Source organism: Arctopsyche grandis, chromosome 2 (genome assembly GCF_051622035.1).
Source record: "Arctopsyche grandis isolate Sample6627 chromosome 2, ASM5162203v2, whole genome shotgun sequence".
NCBI classification, from domain to species: Eukaryota; Metazoa; Arthropoda; class Insecta; order Trichoptera; family Hydropsychidae; genus Arctopsyche; species Arctopsyche grandis.
The window spans coordinates 2,675,852-2,692,883 of record NC_135356.1 but is presented as its reverse complement, the minus strand read 5'-3'; the positions used below and the strand labels follow the sequence as shown (position 1 = coordinate 2,692,883).

The 17,032-nt window shown below is 32.8% G+C and overlaps 1 protein-coding gene across 3 annotated transcripts in view; it reads right to left on the bottom strand.

Moving 5' to 3' along the window:
* Positions 1–14,301, bottom strand: part of LOC143922771 (arylphorin-like) — a 39,435-nt gene extending 25,134 nt beyond the window's left edge. For 2 of the 3 annotated variants that reach the window (XR_013261648.1, XM_077446108.1), the window contains exons 1-4: positions 14,178–14,301; positions 13,517–13,618; positions 7,509–7,579; positions 6,626–6,762 (exon numbers count right to left, since the gene is read on the bottom strand). Coding sequence is in view for 1 of the 3 variants with exons in the window: in XM_077446108.1 (XP_077302234.1) it covers positions 6,626–6,659 (34 nt within the window). In the remaining 2 variants the exon portion in view is untranslated. The remainder of the gene's footprint in view (positions 1–6,625; positions 6,763–7,508; positions 7,580–13,516; positions 13,619–14,177) is intronic. The other variant, XR_013261649.1, reaches the window with a different exon arrangement.
* Positions 14,302–17,032: the final 2,731 nt, after the last annotated feature.

Below are 17,032 nucleotides of genomic sequence, written 5' to 3'. Positions count from 1 at the left end.
TCATTGTTATGTCGATAATTGTCCGATTTGAACGTTCGACGATGACGTTTGTTTTCGTCAGATTATTTTTGTAGTTGCATACGTATAATTCAACTACAACGTTTCGATTACTTGATTGGACTTGTCTATCTATGTATCGATTTGGACTTTTCTATCATCAAAAAGTCGAAATTTAATTACATAAATGGTGTACAAATACTGTCTTAAGTGAGCTTGAAGCCCAGACAGCTTCTTCGTTATGGAGGCTATATAGAGCGAAGCTTCCATCGACTAGATTCAAATATGTATTGAATCTATTGTAAACGTAAATAATATTCATGTGATAACATTATGCATAGCCTCTTTGCATAGCCTCTTTGAAATGGAGGCACTCCTCGTCTTGGATATGTTTTTAGATAAACACACACTCCTAAGGGAATCTTCGCATAGAAAATTATCCACAACAAAACTGTGAAAAGCATTTCATGTGTAAAATCATTTACTCAAAAACCTATACTCGAGAAATATAAAAAATTGCATGCCGGGATAAAAGCACATAAATGTGAAATTTGTCTAAAATCATCTACTCGAATTATTTTTGTAGTTGCATAAGTATAATTCAACTAAAACGCTTCGTTTACTTGATTGGACTTGTCTTTCTATGTATCGATTTTGACTTATCTATCATCGAAAAGTCGAAATTTAATGAGCCAGCAGCATAGCTCGGACGTTAAGCTTCTGCTTACCGTCAAGAAGGTGCCGGGTTCTATCCCTGATTGAAAATGAATTTTTCAGAGTATGCTGTTGGTCAGACCTGGATTTGTGACTCCAGGTTGATCGTTTCCTATCAGAAATTGCCAATTTTCTCTGATTTCATTGTTAACAAAATATTTAACATTGGTAGCTGGTAACTTTAATGCCAAACATCCGCTATAGAGTTGCGTAAACACTGACCAACAAGGCACAACTCTTTTTAAATACATTCAAATAACAGATACAATCAAACTTCATCCGGATACATACACACACTATCCCAAAAATAACTCACAACAATCCACACTAGATCTTGTCCTCGTCAAGAACTGCCCAAAAATATCGACACCAAATGCCCTTCAAACCCTGTCGTCTGATCATCTCCCGATAATCTTCTCAATCGACGGGAAACCCGAGGAAATCATCAAGCATAGTTGGGATTACGGGAGAGCTAACTGGCGAGAGTTCAAGTCGTACATAAATGACAAAACTATTCTAACTTCTACCACACTCACAAACAAAACAGAAATCGACAGCTCCATAATACACCTGACGGAATCAATAACTCGATCCAAAGACCGTCACATACCTAAGACACAATACATTGAACACAAACTAGAGATAACTGACTTTGTTGCAAATCAAATAAAAAGTAAAAATAAACTCCGTAAAATTTGGCAAACATCAAAAAATCCAGAATTGAAAACATTAATAAATAAGCTCACATATCAAATTAAAATTAGAATCAAAGAAATAAAAAATGAAGCTTGGTCTAAAAAATTAGAAAAATTAAGCTCAGTTGAAAGCTAAAGCGATTCGCAGGACAAAAAACTCGATTCCTCCATTAGATGATGCAGGAATCTCAGTGACGCGTGATTGCGACAAAGCAGAACTATTATCAAAATCCTTCCAAAAACATCACACACTCACACAACATTACAATCACATACCGACGCATAATAAAGTCAACCGGTCCATTAAAATCATCACAAAAACTCCCACTAACAGTACTAAAAATATAAAATTGGTGCATCCGTGTGAAATCCAAAATATAATACGTAATTTAAAAAATAAAAAAAGCACCTGGGCGAGATTCAATAGATAATATCATAATCAAACAACTTCCGTTTAAAGCTTTAGTCTCACTATCTCAAATATTCAACGCATGTTTACTCACCGGGTATTTTCCAGAATACTGGAAAACAGCCAACGTAATTCCCATACTTAAGCCCGATAAAAGCTCAAAAAACCCGGCCAATTATCGCCGCATTAGCTTACTTTGCACGCTTTCAAAAATTCTGGAAAAAATAGTATACACTCGTTTACTTAAAGTCGTAAATAAGAAATTAATAAATGAACAACTTGGATTTCGCACTGGACATTCCACGATCCAACAACTAACAAGACTAACTGAACACGTGACGAAGAACTTTAATATGAAGAGAAGTACCGGAATGGTATGTCTCGACATAGAAAAGGCCTTCGACACGGTTTGGCACGATGGACTCATTCATAAGCTCCTTATTAACAAAATACCAAACTACCTAATTCTCATCATCAAATCGTACTTAACTGGTAGAAAGCTAGTGGTTAGCGTAAATAATGATTCGTCTCCAAAAATAATCACAGCTGGCGTTCCGCAGGGGAGCTTGCATGGCCCACTCTTGTTCTCCATATATATAAATGACATACCTATTCCAAAAAACTGTCACATAGCCCTATATGCAGATGATACAGCTTGCTTCACAAGTAGCAAAAAACCAGACACTATTCTTAAAAATCTTGAATTTTCAATTAAAACAATGACTGAACACTTCACTAAGTGGGAAATTCAAATTAATCAAACCAAAACAGACGCCATATTCTTTAGTGTTAGAAAGCATAAGCCAAGTTCAGATCTGAAAATCCCCTCTGGAGAAAGTCTGAAATGGCAGTCAGTAATAAAATATTTAGGAGTAACGTTTGATAAAAGAATGAGATGGGCACCTCACATTGAGGCAGCGAAATGCAAGGCGATGCGGGGTGTATCCTCAATATATCCAATATTTAATCGCCATAGTTCTTTATCAACGCTAAATAAAATAAAATTGTATCGTGCGCTCATATTACCATTATTTGCCTATGCTTCACCTGTATGGAATACCGCCTCGAATACTAAACTTTCCAAGCTCCAAGTAATACAAAATAAATCCCTAAATATAATTTATAATACACCCATATATACTAACCTGAAAAAACTGCATTCCATATATAATATTCCGTTTGTAACAGACATTACTAACAAACTAACCAGTAGATTCTATGAAAGAATCACTAATAACCATACTAACACACTTGTGAAGAGTCTCGGTGATTACAACAAAATGTCTATACCCTTCAGGTATAAACACAGATTACCTAAACACAATCTGCTTTAGATCATCGACTTTAGAGAGTCTTTAACTAATATTATGTATTAGATGTATTATGAACATTTATAAGGATTGCAAATAGGTTTTTGAGCTATTTTTCCTATTATGCTGTAGATTAACATTAGAATAATATAATACTGTGATTAATAAGCAAATTAAATTAAATTGTAAAATAGAAAATGATCAGTAGATCAGTAGCTATTAAAATAGATATAAGATGTATTGTGAAAATAATTTCGTAATAATAAAAAGCATTTAAAAAAAAAAAAAATGGTGTACAAATACTGTCCAAAGTAAGCTTGAAGCCCAGACAGCTTATATGTTATGGAGGCTATACTATAGACCGAAGCTTCCATCGACTTGATTCAAATATATTTTGAATCAATTGGAAACATTTATAATATTTATAATAAAAGTGGAAAATATGTATCCACAAATAAACTACAAATGTATTCAGTGGAGACCAATTCTTGGACTTACTGCGCTCAGATGATTCAAAGAAGACAAAGTCATTCGGCGAACATCAATTAATTGGGAAGCAAATTTGCTGTCAAAAATATTCAAAACATTATTCCAACGCGATTCGTTTAGAGATCAATTTTAAAAATTTAATCTGATCGGCCTGAGGTGCCGATCTTAGTGCGTTCATGTTATGTATTTTATCAAATCACATACATACATGTACACCCCATATTATTCATTTTATTACTAGCATCAAAACGAAAGACGCACTAAATTAATAGTAAATTGCATATCACATTATAATTAAATGAGTACGACTAGAAAGTTTCAAGAGGAGAACAAGACAACGTCGACTTCATAACTCTGGACAACTCCAGTATCCAGAGCAATTGGTATGTCGTGATATCACCTGCATCAGATGTTTATAAGTCATGAAAACATATGATGTCGAAAGAACTCGCAGTATTGTTTTACACGAATGAGGACGACACGTATCCATTAAACTGAGAACGAGAATACGTTTAAAGTTTAAAGATTGAAAATTGTCCGTTTTGTGGACGATTTATTCAATTTTGATTCATCTTGTAATGAAAAACTCGAAGAAATGTAAACAGCTAACGTTTCTCTGGCTTGTTTCAATAATGGATCACTTTGAAATATTAATTATGTATATTCAAGTGACTACGTTGAATACAACGAAATCAATGCAATCGCAAGTTCGGCGATATATCTATGTATGTACGTATATTTCAACAAAAGAGGAGACAGAGACACGAGTGCACCTAAACCCGTTACACTTTGCTCCATTTTTAAGGACATTGCATATCCAATCGTATCAAAAGAGAAAAAGAAAGTGACGTTTGAAACTTTCAAAGTTTGTTGAGTGCCTCTGTAGTATCACAGGACACGGATAACAGAATCGTTATGTCGATAATCGCAATTTGATGTTCGATTTTAAAAACTTTAACTTGAACATACATGAATTATGTACTGATTTTAAAGACTTTAATTAATGCCGTAGACAAAACTGCTCGTAACTTCATAACTCTGGACTCCCCAGTATTCAGAGTGACAACCCAAAGGACAAAATAGTTGCTGGGGAGCAACGCGACCAAAAGGTCAACTTGGTTTCGTTGAAACATGATTCCGAATCTATGGAATTTCACAGATCACGATTTGATCAAGCTTGTACGCATATTTCAACAAGAGAGGAGACAGAGACACGTGTGCACGTAAACCCGTTACACTTTGCTCCATTTTTAAGGACATTGCATATCTAATCGTATCAAAAGAGAAAAAGAAAGTGACCTTTAAGGATTAGCTGATTGCCCTTGTAGTAAATATCACAACAATAGGGCTACAGAATCTACTTTTAGCAGAAGAGATTCATTGCGATTCATGTCGATAATTGTCCGATTTGAACGTTCGACGATGACGTTTGTTTTCGTCAGATTATTTTTGTAGTTGCATACGTATAATTCAACTACAACTCTTCGTTTACTCCTAAGAGAATATTCGCACTTAAAATCACCCTAAGGGTGCCGATCTTAGTAAACTCATATTTTATATCGTATTTTAGCACATCGCATACATAAACCCCACATTATTAATATTATTACTAGCATCAAAACGAAAGATGCATTAAATAAATAGTAAATCCCACATCACATTATAATACATTGAGAACGACTAGAATGTTTCGAGAGCAGAATATGACTACGTCAACTTTAAGTCTAGACACCTCCAATATCAAGAGCAATTATGATATCGTGACTTCACCTTAGTATGTATATTCGATGGTGATATCGATAAGTCATGATAACGCCGGATGCCGATATTACTCGCAGTATTGTTTTATACGATTAAGAAAAAATACTATATACATTAACCGATTGAGAATTGAGTGTAAACCGGACATTTGATTATACATATTTTGATTAATTTAATACAATGACAGACAGTGTCTTTCAGAATTTGAAAGTTTACTCACAATTAACCACCAATGTTTAAAAATTAACGCAATCTTTTCGATGAACGAAGTGGGTCTAAATCGAGATTGTATTCTGTATCCGAAGCTGCAGCTCCAAAGACAAAGAAGAGTTTGAGAGGAACAAGATCGAATTTGTGATTGAAACTTTTTTCTATATTATACATAATAAGTATGTAGATACATATGTTCATATTTACATAGATTAAAGTAAAATATATTATGCAATTCTTACATACATTCAGGTTTTCTGTGACCTTACTATTTATGTATACACTAAACTATTGTCATTAAACTTTACATAGCATGATTTACTGATGATGAACTCGTTATTGAGAATATATGTATGGGTATAGAATATATGGATGCACAAAGGCATATTTTTCTATCCTTAATATTTTGTAGATTTACATACATACATACAGACAACGAAAATATGTATGTACACATGTAAGACAACTTGGTGACTTTCATAATTTGAAACTACATAAGTATATACACACATGTTTTAACACATGATACTTCTTGACTGTCATCGAATATTAGTTAAAACTACGTTTTTTTACAATGTTACAGCATACACACATACATATGTACATATATTCATTCATTGTAATAATGAGTAATGGAAAGAGATCATTCGTTGGAGTTTCTGCAACAGAAACTGTCCATACATGTACGGTCAACACATGGTAATTGGATTATTAGTCACATTGCGGTGGTCACAAAGACAATTTTTGCCATTAAAATCGCGAATACACAATATTTGGCACTCAAGTTCTCGTTAGTATTATAGTTATCGTTAGTATGATGGACTTTTCGGCTGCCAGATGTTGCGTTTTAGATATTTTAGTGACTTTGTGACCAGTAATCACCGAACCGGTAAACACATATGTAGGTAGTGTTATGAGACATTTTAGCTAAATTTCTGGTTGACAAAATTGAATCGACTCGCACACATGTAGAAATCATCCGATAACAATGAGGCATTCGAAAAATCACGATTAAAGAAATGACGAGAAATCTTGACTACCTTTTAAATGCGCTCGTTTTGTATTATGCAACATTTGATCTGCTTTTTGAAGATGCGAAGAGTCTTAATTCTTCTAAACACGACAAGCTGCTTTCCATATTTAAAAAAATATTTACTGTTATTGATTGACTCGGATACTGTATATAAAAAAAAAACAAGTATACATGTAATACATATATTTATAGTCAGTCTTAGTTTTTTTAAGGGGGTATTCTAGTTTAGAAATTTGAAAAAATCGATTTTTTTTTCTTTCATATTTTCAGAGCTTAAACCTTTAAGAATATGTTTAAGCGGATTTTTAAAATCCAAATTATTTTCGGAGATATCGCTGCTTCAGTGACGTGGCATCTAACCGGCGCGTAACCTTACCCGAAACTTTAAACGCGTTTTTCTCGAAAGTACTTTTTTCGAGACGGTTGACATGGTATCTCAAGTTTTACTTGAAATTTGGTGTGAGCCTTCTCTATACATTACTCTATCGCACGAACTAGAACCATAACAAATTTTAAATTTTACTATTTTTAAAAAATTAAAAAAAACTGGTAAAAAATGGTCTTTTCATTTCAAACAGCTTTTTGCTTTTTCATTTCAAACAATTTTTTGCGAAAAAAAATTATTTCGATTGCAGCATTTGTTTGGATTAAGAATTCATTTTTTTTTATATCAGATAACTATGAACGTTGGAATCGTGTAAACCAGGGCGCGCCATTTTTTTGACGCGCCCTTTTGACGCGCCACTTCATCAGCCTGTAACTTTTAGAATTTAGAATTTTTTTTTATGTACTCTTCAAACATTTATAAATAAAATACCTACAATTCATCCCTCTAGACTAGAATAACCCCTTAAAGTTCATTTTAATTTTATGCTGAATGTAGAACTTACTTTATTCAACTGAGTGCAAGGTCGAGGCTCATTTGCAGGACTCGGTTGCAGCGCTCATCCACTCCAAAGTTCTAAAAAATGCAAGAAAAAAAAACATTGAGATTTGCTTTTGGAAAATATTACAAGATCCGGAAAATATTACTTGTATTGATAGTTAAACAAAGTCATATGAACCAGAGTTAGCTCAAAATCAGACGCAAACAAATTCGGCGATTAATAAATTTAAAATGATCGCTCAATAGTCAACTATTGCAGTGAAATTGGATTGTTTATCATAAGCCCACCGGTGCGCGCTCCTTCGTATTTAAGGCTAAAGCTAGAAATTAATTTTGGTTTCTTCACAGCGAATAAGAATTCAAAGTTGCCACTTTTTCCTGAAACTCCCATTTGTACTCATATTTGTAATTTTTGATTATCTGTACTTAAATTATAAAAAAATGCCGAAAAAATCCGAGAATTTTATGAAATATATAGGCAAGCCAAACTGTCATACATATTATACATATATACATATAATATATTGACGAATTGAGACTAGAGCTTCTAATTTCTCGACTTTATTTGATTCTCAAGATTCCAGAATATCATTTTTTCGGAATATGTAAATATATAAAAATCTCGAAATTCGAGAAACTCATTTTGTTGGAATATTTGAGTCTCAAGAATTCCCTAAAAAGTTACTTATAATCAGTGGCGGCTCGTCCATACGCACTGCGGTACTGCAGCACCCCCAAGGAAATTGAGAAAAAATTAATATTATTATATACATACATAAATGTATGTATATTATATGAAAATATCAATAATATTTAAGCGTGTATTAAGCTCGCCCGCACACCGATACATCCAATAATGATCATATATCGCGGTACTAATATCAGAAAGTGAGGCATCGTTTATGATTTTGTGCAGTACGGTTTTCGATGGAATTGCTCAAGTGGGCGAAGGGGGGGCGCGAGGGCAGCTAGAAGCTTGGTCCGTACTGCACTCCCAACAGTGCTATACACATTTCTTGTTGCGTTCGTGTGCGGCGTCGCGCGCTCGACACGCTCCTCACTTTTCGTCATTTCTTCTGCACCTTTTGTCTTTCTTTCTACACCTCTTACACTTTATATCTTTCTACACTTCCTTCTATACGTCACTCTAAGTATTGTATTTAAGATGGTATAAAAATCAAGAGAAGCTGAGCTAATGTTTTCAATAACTTAAATATTCTTCCGAAAATACTGATAAAACAATAACAGATTCTACCAATTTACTGAATACAATTTTTTATTTTAGTCAGAACTATTTCACAAGTTAATGCCGCATGTAGAAATTATTTATAACCAAATGCAATCTAGTAATATCGATGCATTTTCAATTAAAGAAACCTTAAAAAGTTTTACTAATGTCATTATACAAATACGAGAAAAAATAGAAGCCAATAATATGTGATGCACATATTATAGAAACCTAAAATATGTGCTTTGTTATTATTAAGGATATTAAAGAAAGATATACTTTTTCTAATCAATTAAAAGCTGGGAAATTATTCAATAAAGAAAATTTTCAAAAGTACTGAAAGAAAATGCCAATGAAAGATCTACTACTAACCGTTGAATCATATCCAATGTTAGATAAAGAAAAACTTCAAACTGAATTAGAAGTGTTTTACTCAAGGAAAGAAATGCATAGTATTAAAGATTTATTAATATTTTTAAAACTTATTTTTGCAATCAATTTATGCAAAGTTCGTGTGGAAATAGCAAAACTTATTCAAATTCTGCTTACAACTTTAACTACCTCTGAGCCAGAACGGTGTTTTTCATCAATAAATAGAATAAAGATATACATATGTATACGAGTATAAGAAACACAATGGTTCAGGAAAGATTGACGGCTTTGTCTATGCTGTCAATTGAAAAAAAATGATTACGGACAGTAAAAAAATTAACGAAAAGGTGATAGATCTTTTTTCAAGGAAAAAATACAGAAGAATCAATTTTATAATGAAATGAAATACATATAATGTTTAATTTTCATAAAATTGATGTTAATAGTAAAATCAACCGCAGCACCCCCAGATATCCTATCCACGAGCCGCCACTGCCTATAATGGACATATATAAAAATCAAAATGACAAAAAAATATATTTTAGATTATTGCATATCTTTTTAAATTTAATAAGCATTAAAAAAATTTCTGTAAATTAGTAAAACTTTTTAAAGAACACAAACAATCTATGGATTTGTCTTATAAGGGCTATTTTAATTTCTTTGTAATTTTCCCGTTACTTTATATACGTTTATTTCCTTTGATAATGATTGAGAGTAATCATCAATTATGTATACATATGTACTTGAAATAAATTTGGAGTTACGCTATGGATGATGGATCGTTTCAATTGTTCTTCTAGAATTTAGAAGAACATAATAACACAATGTACCGATGTATATGTAGGTCTAGAATCAAGACCTAAAAATAAAATATCTTCTATAATGCTACTATCATTCATTATCTCTATTACAGAATTTGTCCCTGGTCTCATATTCGGAAAAAGTCATTTAATTATTGCCTTATAGTCGAAACGATCTAGTTTTGAGACTTACGTAAAAGGTATTGTTGCGTGGACGTAAAGGGGGGGGGGTTTCCAGAATCGGAGAAAGACGCAGGAAGATGGGTAGTAGCGGTTTATTCGTGCTCTCTTGGCGGCGGTCCGGGCTGGAATGAATTCCATGCCGAGAACGCCCCATATTTATACTCGCTGGACACAGTACACATACATACATATCTCAACAATCATTGGTCGATGAGTCAGACGATGCCTTTGGCCGTTGCATAGGGCTGATTCATTCGTGGAGGCCTTTTTGGCGGGAACGAGAGATCAGGTGATCCGCGGTCGTGAACCATCAGTCCACGAGCGCCACTCACCTAATCTCTACGTTACAGTATTATACATATGTACATGGATACATGCTATCGCATTCACCCCCACTCGACTCGCAATGGCCAATTACATTACGTTTCAATGCTAAGGCATTGCATTTTGGTCAAAAATACAACATTGTTCGTGCGTATAGCGGTCGGCAGAATTTGACTTTTATTTTTTATTATTTTTGAGTTCGTGGTTCGTATTTTGAAATATTTGCGTTAATAAAATTTAGGATGAGACTTACATAAATAAAAATAAACCGATCTAAGATGAGACTTCGATCGCAATCACCCCCCACTCGACCCGCGATGGCCAATTACATTTCGTTTCAGTTTCGCTTTACATCGTCAAGAACATAAGTCTCAGCTCTCGTAAGTCTGAGACTTATATATATTATATAAGACATATATATATATTATATATATATATATATATATATATATATATATATATATATATATATATATATATATATATATATATATATATATATATATATATATATATATATATATATATAAAAAGGTCGCAGTTTAGTACGTAGCAGTTCAAGAGAAAATATCTTTTTTTCCGTTATGCACAAGCAAAACTAACTGTATAATGTGTCTGCAGTCTGCACTCGGAACTATCCTTCCTAGTAACAGTCAAAGAGAAGTTTGATAAAAAAATATATGTAGATTTACACCGTTCTGACGAACGACCCTCGGACCGAATTTTACTGAAAGCAAGGATAAATACTACCATACAATTTCAACGACGAACGGTCGAATGTATCGTTTTCAAAGGACTATACCACAAACGCGATATTTTTTCTATATGTTTTGAACTATCTAAAAAAAACCCCAAGTCCCACATTCACCGCTGTATGATTTCGCCCTTACTTGGAGAGTGTCAAAAATTTAAACTAGCAACGTAAAAATATCAACTAACACTATTGAATTCAAATTTAGCAGTTAGTGCATTTATACAAATAATCATTTGAAATATCATAAATTGAGGTAATATATAAAAAAATTCGGGTGTGACCAACCCATGACTTTATCTATGTATTTGATGAATATAAGAAGGTTACAAAACAAAATTCGATATTGAACTGATGACTATGATAGCGATACAAATTGAGCGCAAATGTATGGAAACTTGCACAAAACAAAAGATCTACTTCCGGTTATCAGATTTTGTTCAAATTTTTTTTATTACTAAAAATCACTATCAGTATTATACTCATTAAATATCAAGAAAATAAAAATAATTTTAAAGGTCAAAATAAAATAATGAAATATTGTTTTAAAAAAAAATACTACTTCCGGTTTACAAATTCTGACCAAAACCCTTCCAGCTCTAAGTTAGTACATAAAGGATAGAAATATAAATTTTCAGCTTAATACGTTCAGGGGTGCGGACAGAGTAGTGGGCACAACATTTTTGACTTTTCTACGAGGAAAAAAATCCCACTTCCGGTTCATTAAATTAAGTAATTTTTTTTTATTTTTACTTAAAATCACTATTTTTATTATACACATTAAATATCAAGAAGCTTAAAACAATTTAAAAGGTCAAAATAAAATAATGAAAAAATAATGAAATATTGTTTTTAAAAAAAATACTACTTCCGATTTACGAATTCTGACCAAAACCCTACCAGCTCTAAGTTAGTACATAAAGGATAGAAATATAAATTTTCAGCTTAATGCGATCAGGGGTGCGGACAGAGTAGTGGGCACAACGTTTTTGACCTTTCTACGAGGAAAAAAATCCCACTTCCGGTTCATTAAATTAAGTAATTTTTTTTTCATTTTGACTTAAAATCACTATTTTTATTATACACATTAAATATCAAGAAGCTTAAAACAATTTAAAAGGTCAAAATAAAATAATGAAAAAATAATGAAATATTGTTTTTAAAAAAAATACTACTTCCGATTTACGAATTCTGACCAAAACCCTACCAGCTCTAAGTTAGTACATAAAGGATAGAAATATAAATTTTCAGCTTAATGCGATCAGGGGTGCGGACAGAGTAGTGGGCACAACATTTTCAACATTTTCACAACATTTTGAAAAAAATCCCACTTCCGGTTTATAAAATTTAATAATTTTTTTTCATTTTCATCAAATTGCAACAAGAATTATACTTGAATTTTTTTGTGACGAACACACATGCTTAAGGGGTCGAAAAAAATAGTGGAAGAAAAATCGAACAAGAGTAAACTGCTACTTCCGGTTGACGGATGCTAACTAAATTTTATAATTAACTTGGTATTAAACTTAAACTTCTAGATATGAAGATCTGAAAAAAACATAAAAAACTTCGATTCTCTAGAGTAAAAGTACTGCTTCCGGTTCAGATAGAAATATTTAAAAAATATGAGGTTATAAAAATTATTATTTCTATTATATTTAAAAAAAAATCAGTCCGATTCAGTTAGTGATTTGGGAGATAATTGAATTCAAAAACTTAAAAAAAGAGGACACCTATAAGGCGAGGTACCATTTCCGGTCAACTTAAAAATTTGAAAAAAATTTACGTCGTGTCGATAAGAATTTCAGTAACCGATACTAAGTTTCAGTTCGATAGGACTAACAGTGTTAAAAATATCCCCAAAATACACACCCACACAGACACACACACAGACACACACAGACACACACACACACACATTTTTTCTAGATCATGAAAACGTGATCAGTGATCGATTCTGAGTTCGAATCAGTCAAAATCTCGAGTTCGAATTTTCGCATGATCACAAAACTTCATCTATTGTTACTACGTACATAGATAAAGTAAAAAAGTACAGCTACAACTACATACAATTGCGGTTGCTTGCAATGAACAAAATTGCAAAAGAAACCCAAAATTCCCAATTTAAAACAATACAACTAAAAACATAGATAAAGTAAAAAATAGCAATTTACCAGATAACGCACCCAAAAGCCGAAACAAAATGCCACCGAATATTGTAGAACGCCCGCTATTGTGAATGCGTAATATGATACAGTCAAAAAGAAACGCAGAATGACGTAAACAAAACGCACAACCAAAATGGCGACAGGAAAAAATATTTTTGATTTCGCAGTTGCAGTCGTAAATACCTGTATGTGTGCGGCCCCATCACTGTTGAGCTCCATTATCTTCCACAAAGATGTTCTCTCGCTGAAGGCTCGTCTGGATCTGACCTGCGCCATGGGGTGGTCCTGAAAATTTACCCAGACACTGTATCGATTGAAGCAACCCCGGCTTCCCCCGCCCCTCTCACCGCCCCTTGTTGCCATGAGCTCAGAAGCGCATGTCAACATAGACTTTTCTCCCCTACAGGCAAGTAATCGATTTAATGGACGGTGTCACCTGAAGGTCACGGTTAGTATAGGTCTGTTATTGAGAGTTGTCGCGAACAAATGCGCTTGCGTAGTGTATGTGAATAGGTGTATAGCATGCTGTCACACTGAATCCAAAAATAAAAGTCGAGGAATACCTGTAAAAACGCAAACAAAGAAATTGCAAACTGCGCAATAAAAAATGGCCGAATCAAATTGAAACCGATGTACAGACATACAATATTATACAGCGCCCGTTATTGTGAATTCGTCATATGATAAGCGGCTCTAAGCAATCACACTGTGTGGTGACATCTTTTTCGCGCAGAGTTCCCGACAAAAATGCACACAATCTTAAAGTAATCGCAAAAACGATGGAAACAAAATGCATAACCAAAATGGCGACAGTATATTTTTTTGCAATGGTAAGGATAAATACCTAAGTGTGTTGACCATCACTGGTGAGTTCCATCGTCTCCCAGGAAGTCATTTGCAGGACATCTCAGGTGTCAGGAAGCGGTCGGTAGTAACATGTCACCTCGGCGAAGTATCACCTCGAACTGAGCGCATTTACAACCTTTGAACAATACATGGCCCCCTCAGCGTTTCCCAACCTTTTTTGACTCGCGTACCACTTGGTAGTACATAATGCTTAATTGTACCACCATATAAAAATGATTGTTTTTCATGAAATTTGTTTTTGCAAGTCTAATTATTATATATATATATATATATATATATATATATATATATATATATATATATATATATATATATATATATATAAATATATATATATATATATATATATATATATATATATATATATATATATATATATATATATATATATATATATATATGCTCGAGTCACAATTATAATATGCTCAAAGTTTCATATATTTATCTACTTTTCTGTCATACTTCTATTATTGATAAATGGTTTTAATAAAAATACAAAATACGTATGTATTTTGTGTTTTTTTGCTTTGCTTTTGCATTCTCAATTAGATTTTTATTTTATTAACATATGTATGTAGGTTTTTATGTACATATATATATATATATATATATATATATATATATATATATATATATATATATATATATATATATATATATATATATATAGGCAGCAGTATTTCTCGGTAGTTGCTTTTATGTTTAGCACCGAAAGGTTACCGGGTTCGATCCCGTGCTAATATTTAATGCTGCTGGTCATACTTGGATATTTGTGACTCCAAGTCGATTGTTTCCTATCAGAGTTTGTCAATTTATTTGAGTTCCTCCATCAGATTGGCAAACATCATCCTACCCGCTGTCACAAATATCTGAATTTGATTAATGTACAATATGAAAAATTTATGTACAAGTCTAAATACATAGATGTAATAAATTAATTGCTCTTCAGCCTCTCGAAATACAGCGATTTATGTAATAAAAAATACTGCAATGTTTTTAATTTCAATGTTTAAAAATAAAAAATATAATAAATAAAAATAAAATATACGAAGTGGCAAATGATTTCGAGATTTTGACTGATTTGTATCTTTTATTGATTCCTGATTGCGTTGTAGTGGTTTTTATTTTTCTTTCTTTGCAGACTTGTGGATGGAATAACGAGTTATAGTCAGCCTGTTTTTTTTAATATTATTTTGGTTGATTTTAATCGAATTCGTACTCCTCAAACAGAATCCTTTACATTCTTTATAATCTAATTCTAAAAACCATTTTCTGGCATTTGAATATATTTTAAATTATGAATAAATTTTTGAATAGAAATATTTCAGGACAAAAATTTTACAGGTTTAATTGTTTTTTTATTTATTTTATATATTTACTTATTTTTTTTTTCAAAATAAATTTGAAATATTTCCACCGAGCAAATGTTTGAAATATAACTGTAAGCTTTTGAAAGTCCGATTAATTAATAAGAACAACAATAAACGATCGAAAACCACAATGATGTTGACTTTGACTGAAATATTGAATAACCACAAACCTCAAATAAGGATAGAAAGCCCAACTGATTTATGCGTAAGCTCCCAGCTTCTCCATTTTGGCGTATTTACACAGATGCAAAAACATACCCAGACAATACATTATTCTAATTTGAAATACACGTTTATTTACCGACACTCAATATTTTAACTACATGTGTATTTTTTTTTTTATTTACATTTTTATGTACATATAACTATTACCTTTAGCGGCATCATTGGACCAACTTGTCCATATATAAATTTATAGATTAAAATTTTTTGAAATCATATTCAAATAGTGGTGACAGTGTGTAGGAATGATTTTGCCAATTTAAATCAGACACGTTGGTAAACTGTGAAAGGAAACGATCGATTCGGAGTCACAAATGTCCAAGTCTGAAATACTTCTGAATAAATTCAATTCAATCGAGGTTAGCCCAGGGCTTGAACCCGGGAACCTCTCGGTGGTTAGCATTAACGCAACCACCGAGCTATACTTCTGGCTATAATATAAATTACTAGCTTTGCTCAAAGCCAGAAAAAAACCCTTCCAAAACCAGTCTACCATACATTTCACAATGAGAAAGTATAGCAAATTTGGTGGTCCTAAGTTAAAAATTATATATTTTTTCATAGCTGGCAAACAAATATTTTTTTTTTTACTAGTCACTAACCTCTTCTTACTTCGCTTTCGATTTTTTCGTGTGACGAAATTTGGGTTCTTATCCGATCGTTTTCAAACTTTGCCATTTTGCTCGGTTTGGTCATCAATATATGTGGAAATCAAATCCACCATTACAATGGTGAAAAATAATCGTAATACACACGTTTGAAAATACTTCATTATCGTTCTCGGTAACTATTATCTACGGTTCGATCATTATTGGTCACAAAGTCACTAAAATCTCTATAACGGAACATCTGGCAGCCAAAAAGTCCATCATACTAACGATAACTATCATACTATCGAGAACTTGAGTGCCAAGTCTTTGTGACCACCGCAATGTGACTATTAATCCAATTACCATTATCCACATTGCCATATTTATCCACACTCTTCCGATCGTTTTTTCCCTTTTCGCCACCCTCTCGCTATGTCAGATTTTAATTGTTTAAACGCCTATAAATTTTTCTTTTTTCACTCTATATTTTATAATTTATATATGTATGTATATACAGACAGACAGAGATATACATTTGACTCCGAACCGATTAAAAGACACAACCCTCACGTGACTCCGTGTCGAGGCGGATGTGCGTGACCCCAGACCGTGACCCCGACCCGTAATCGCACACCCGTGGTCTATCTGAC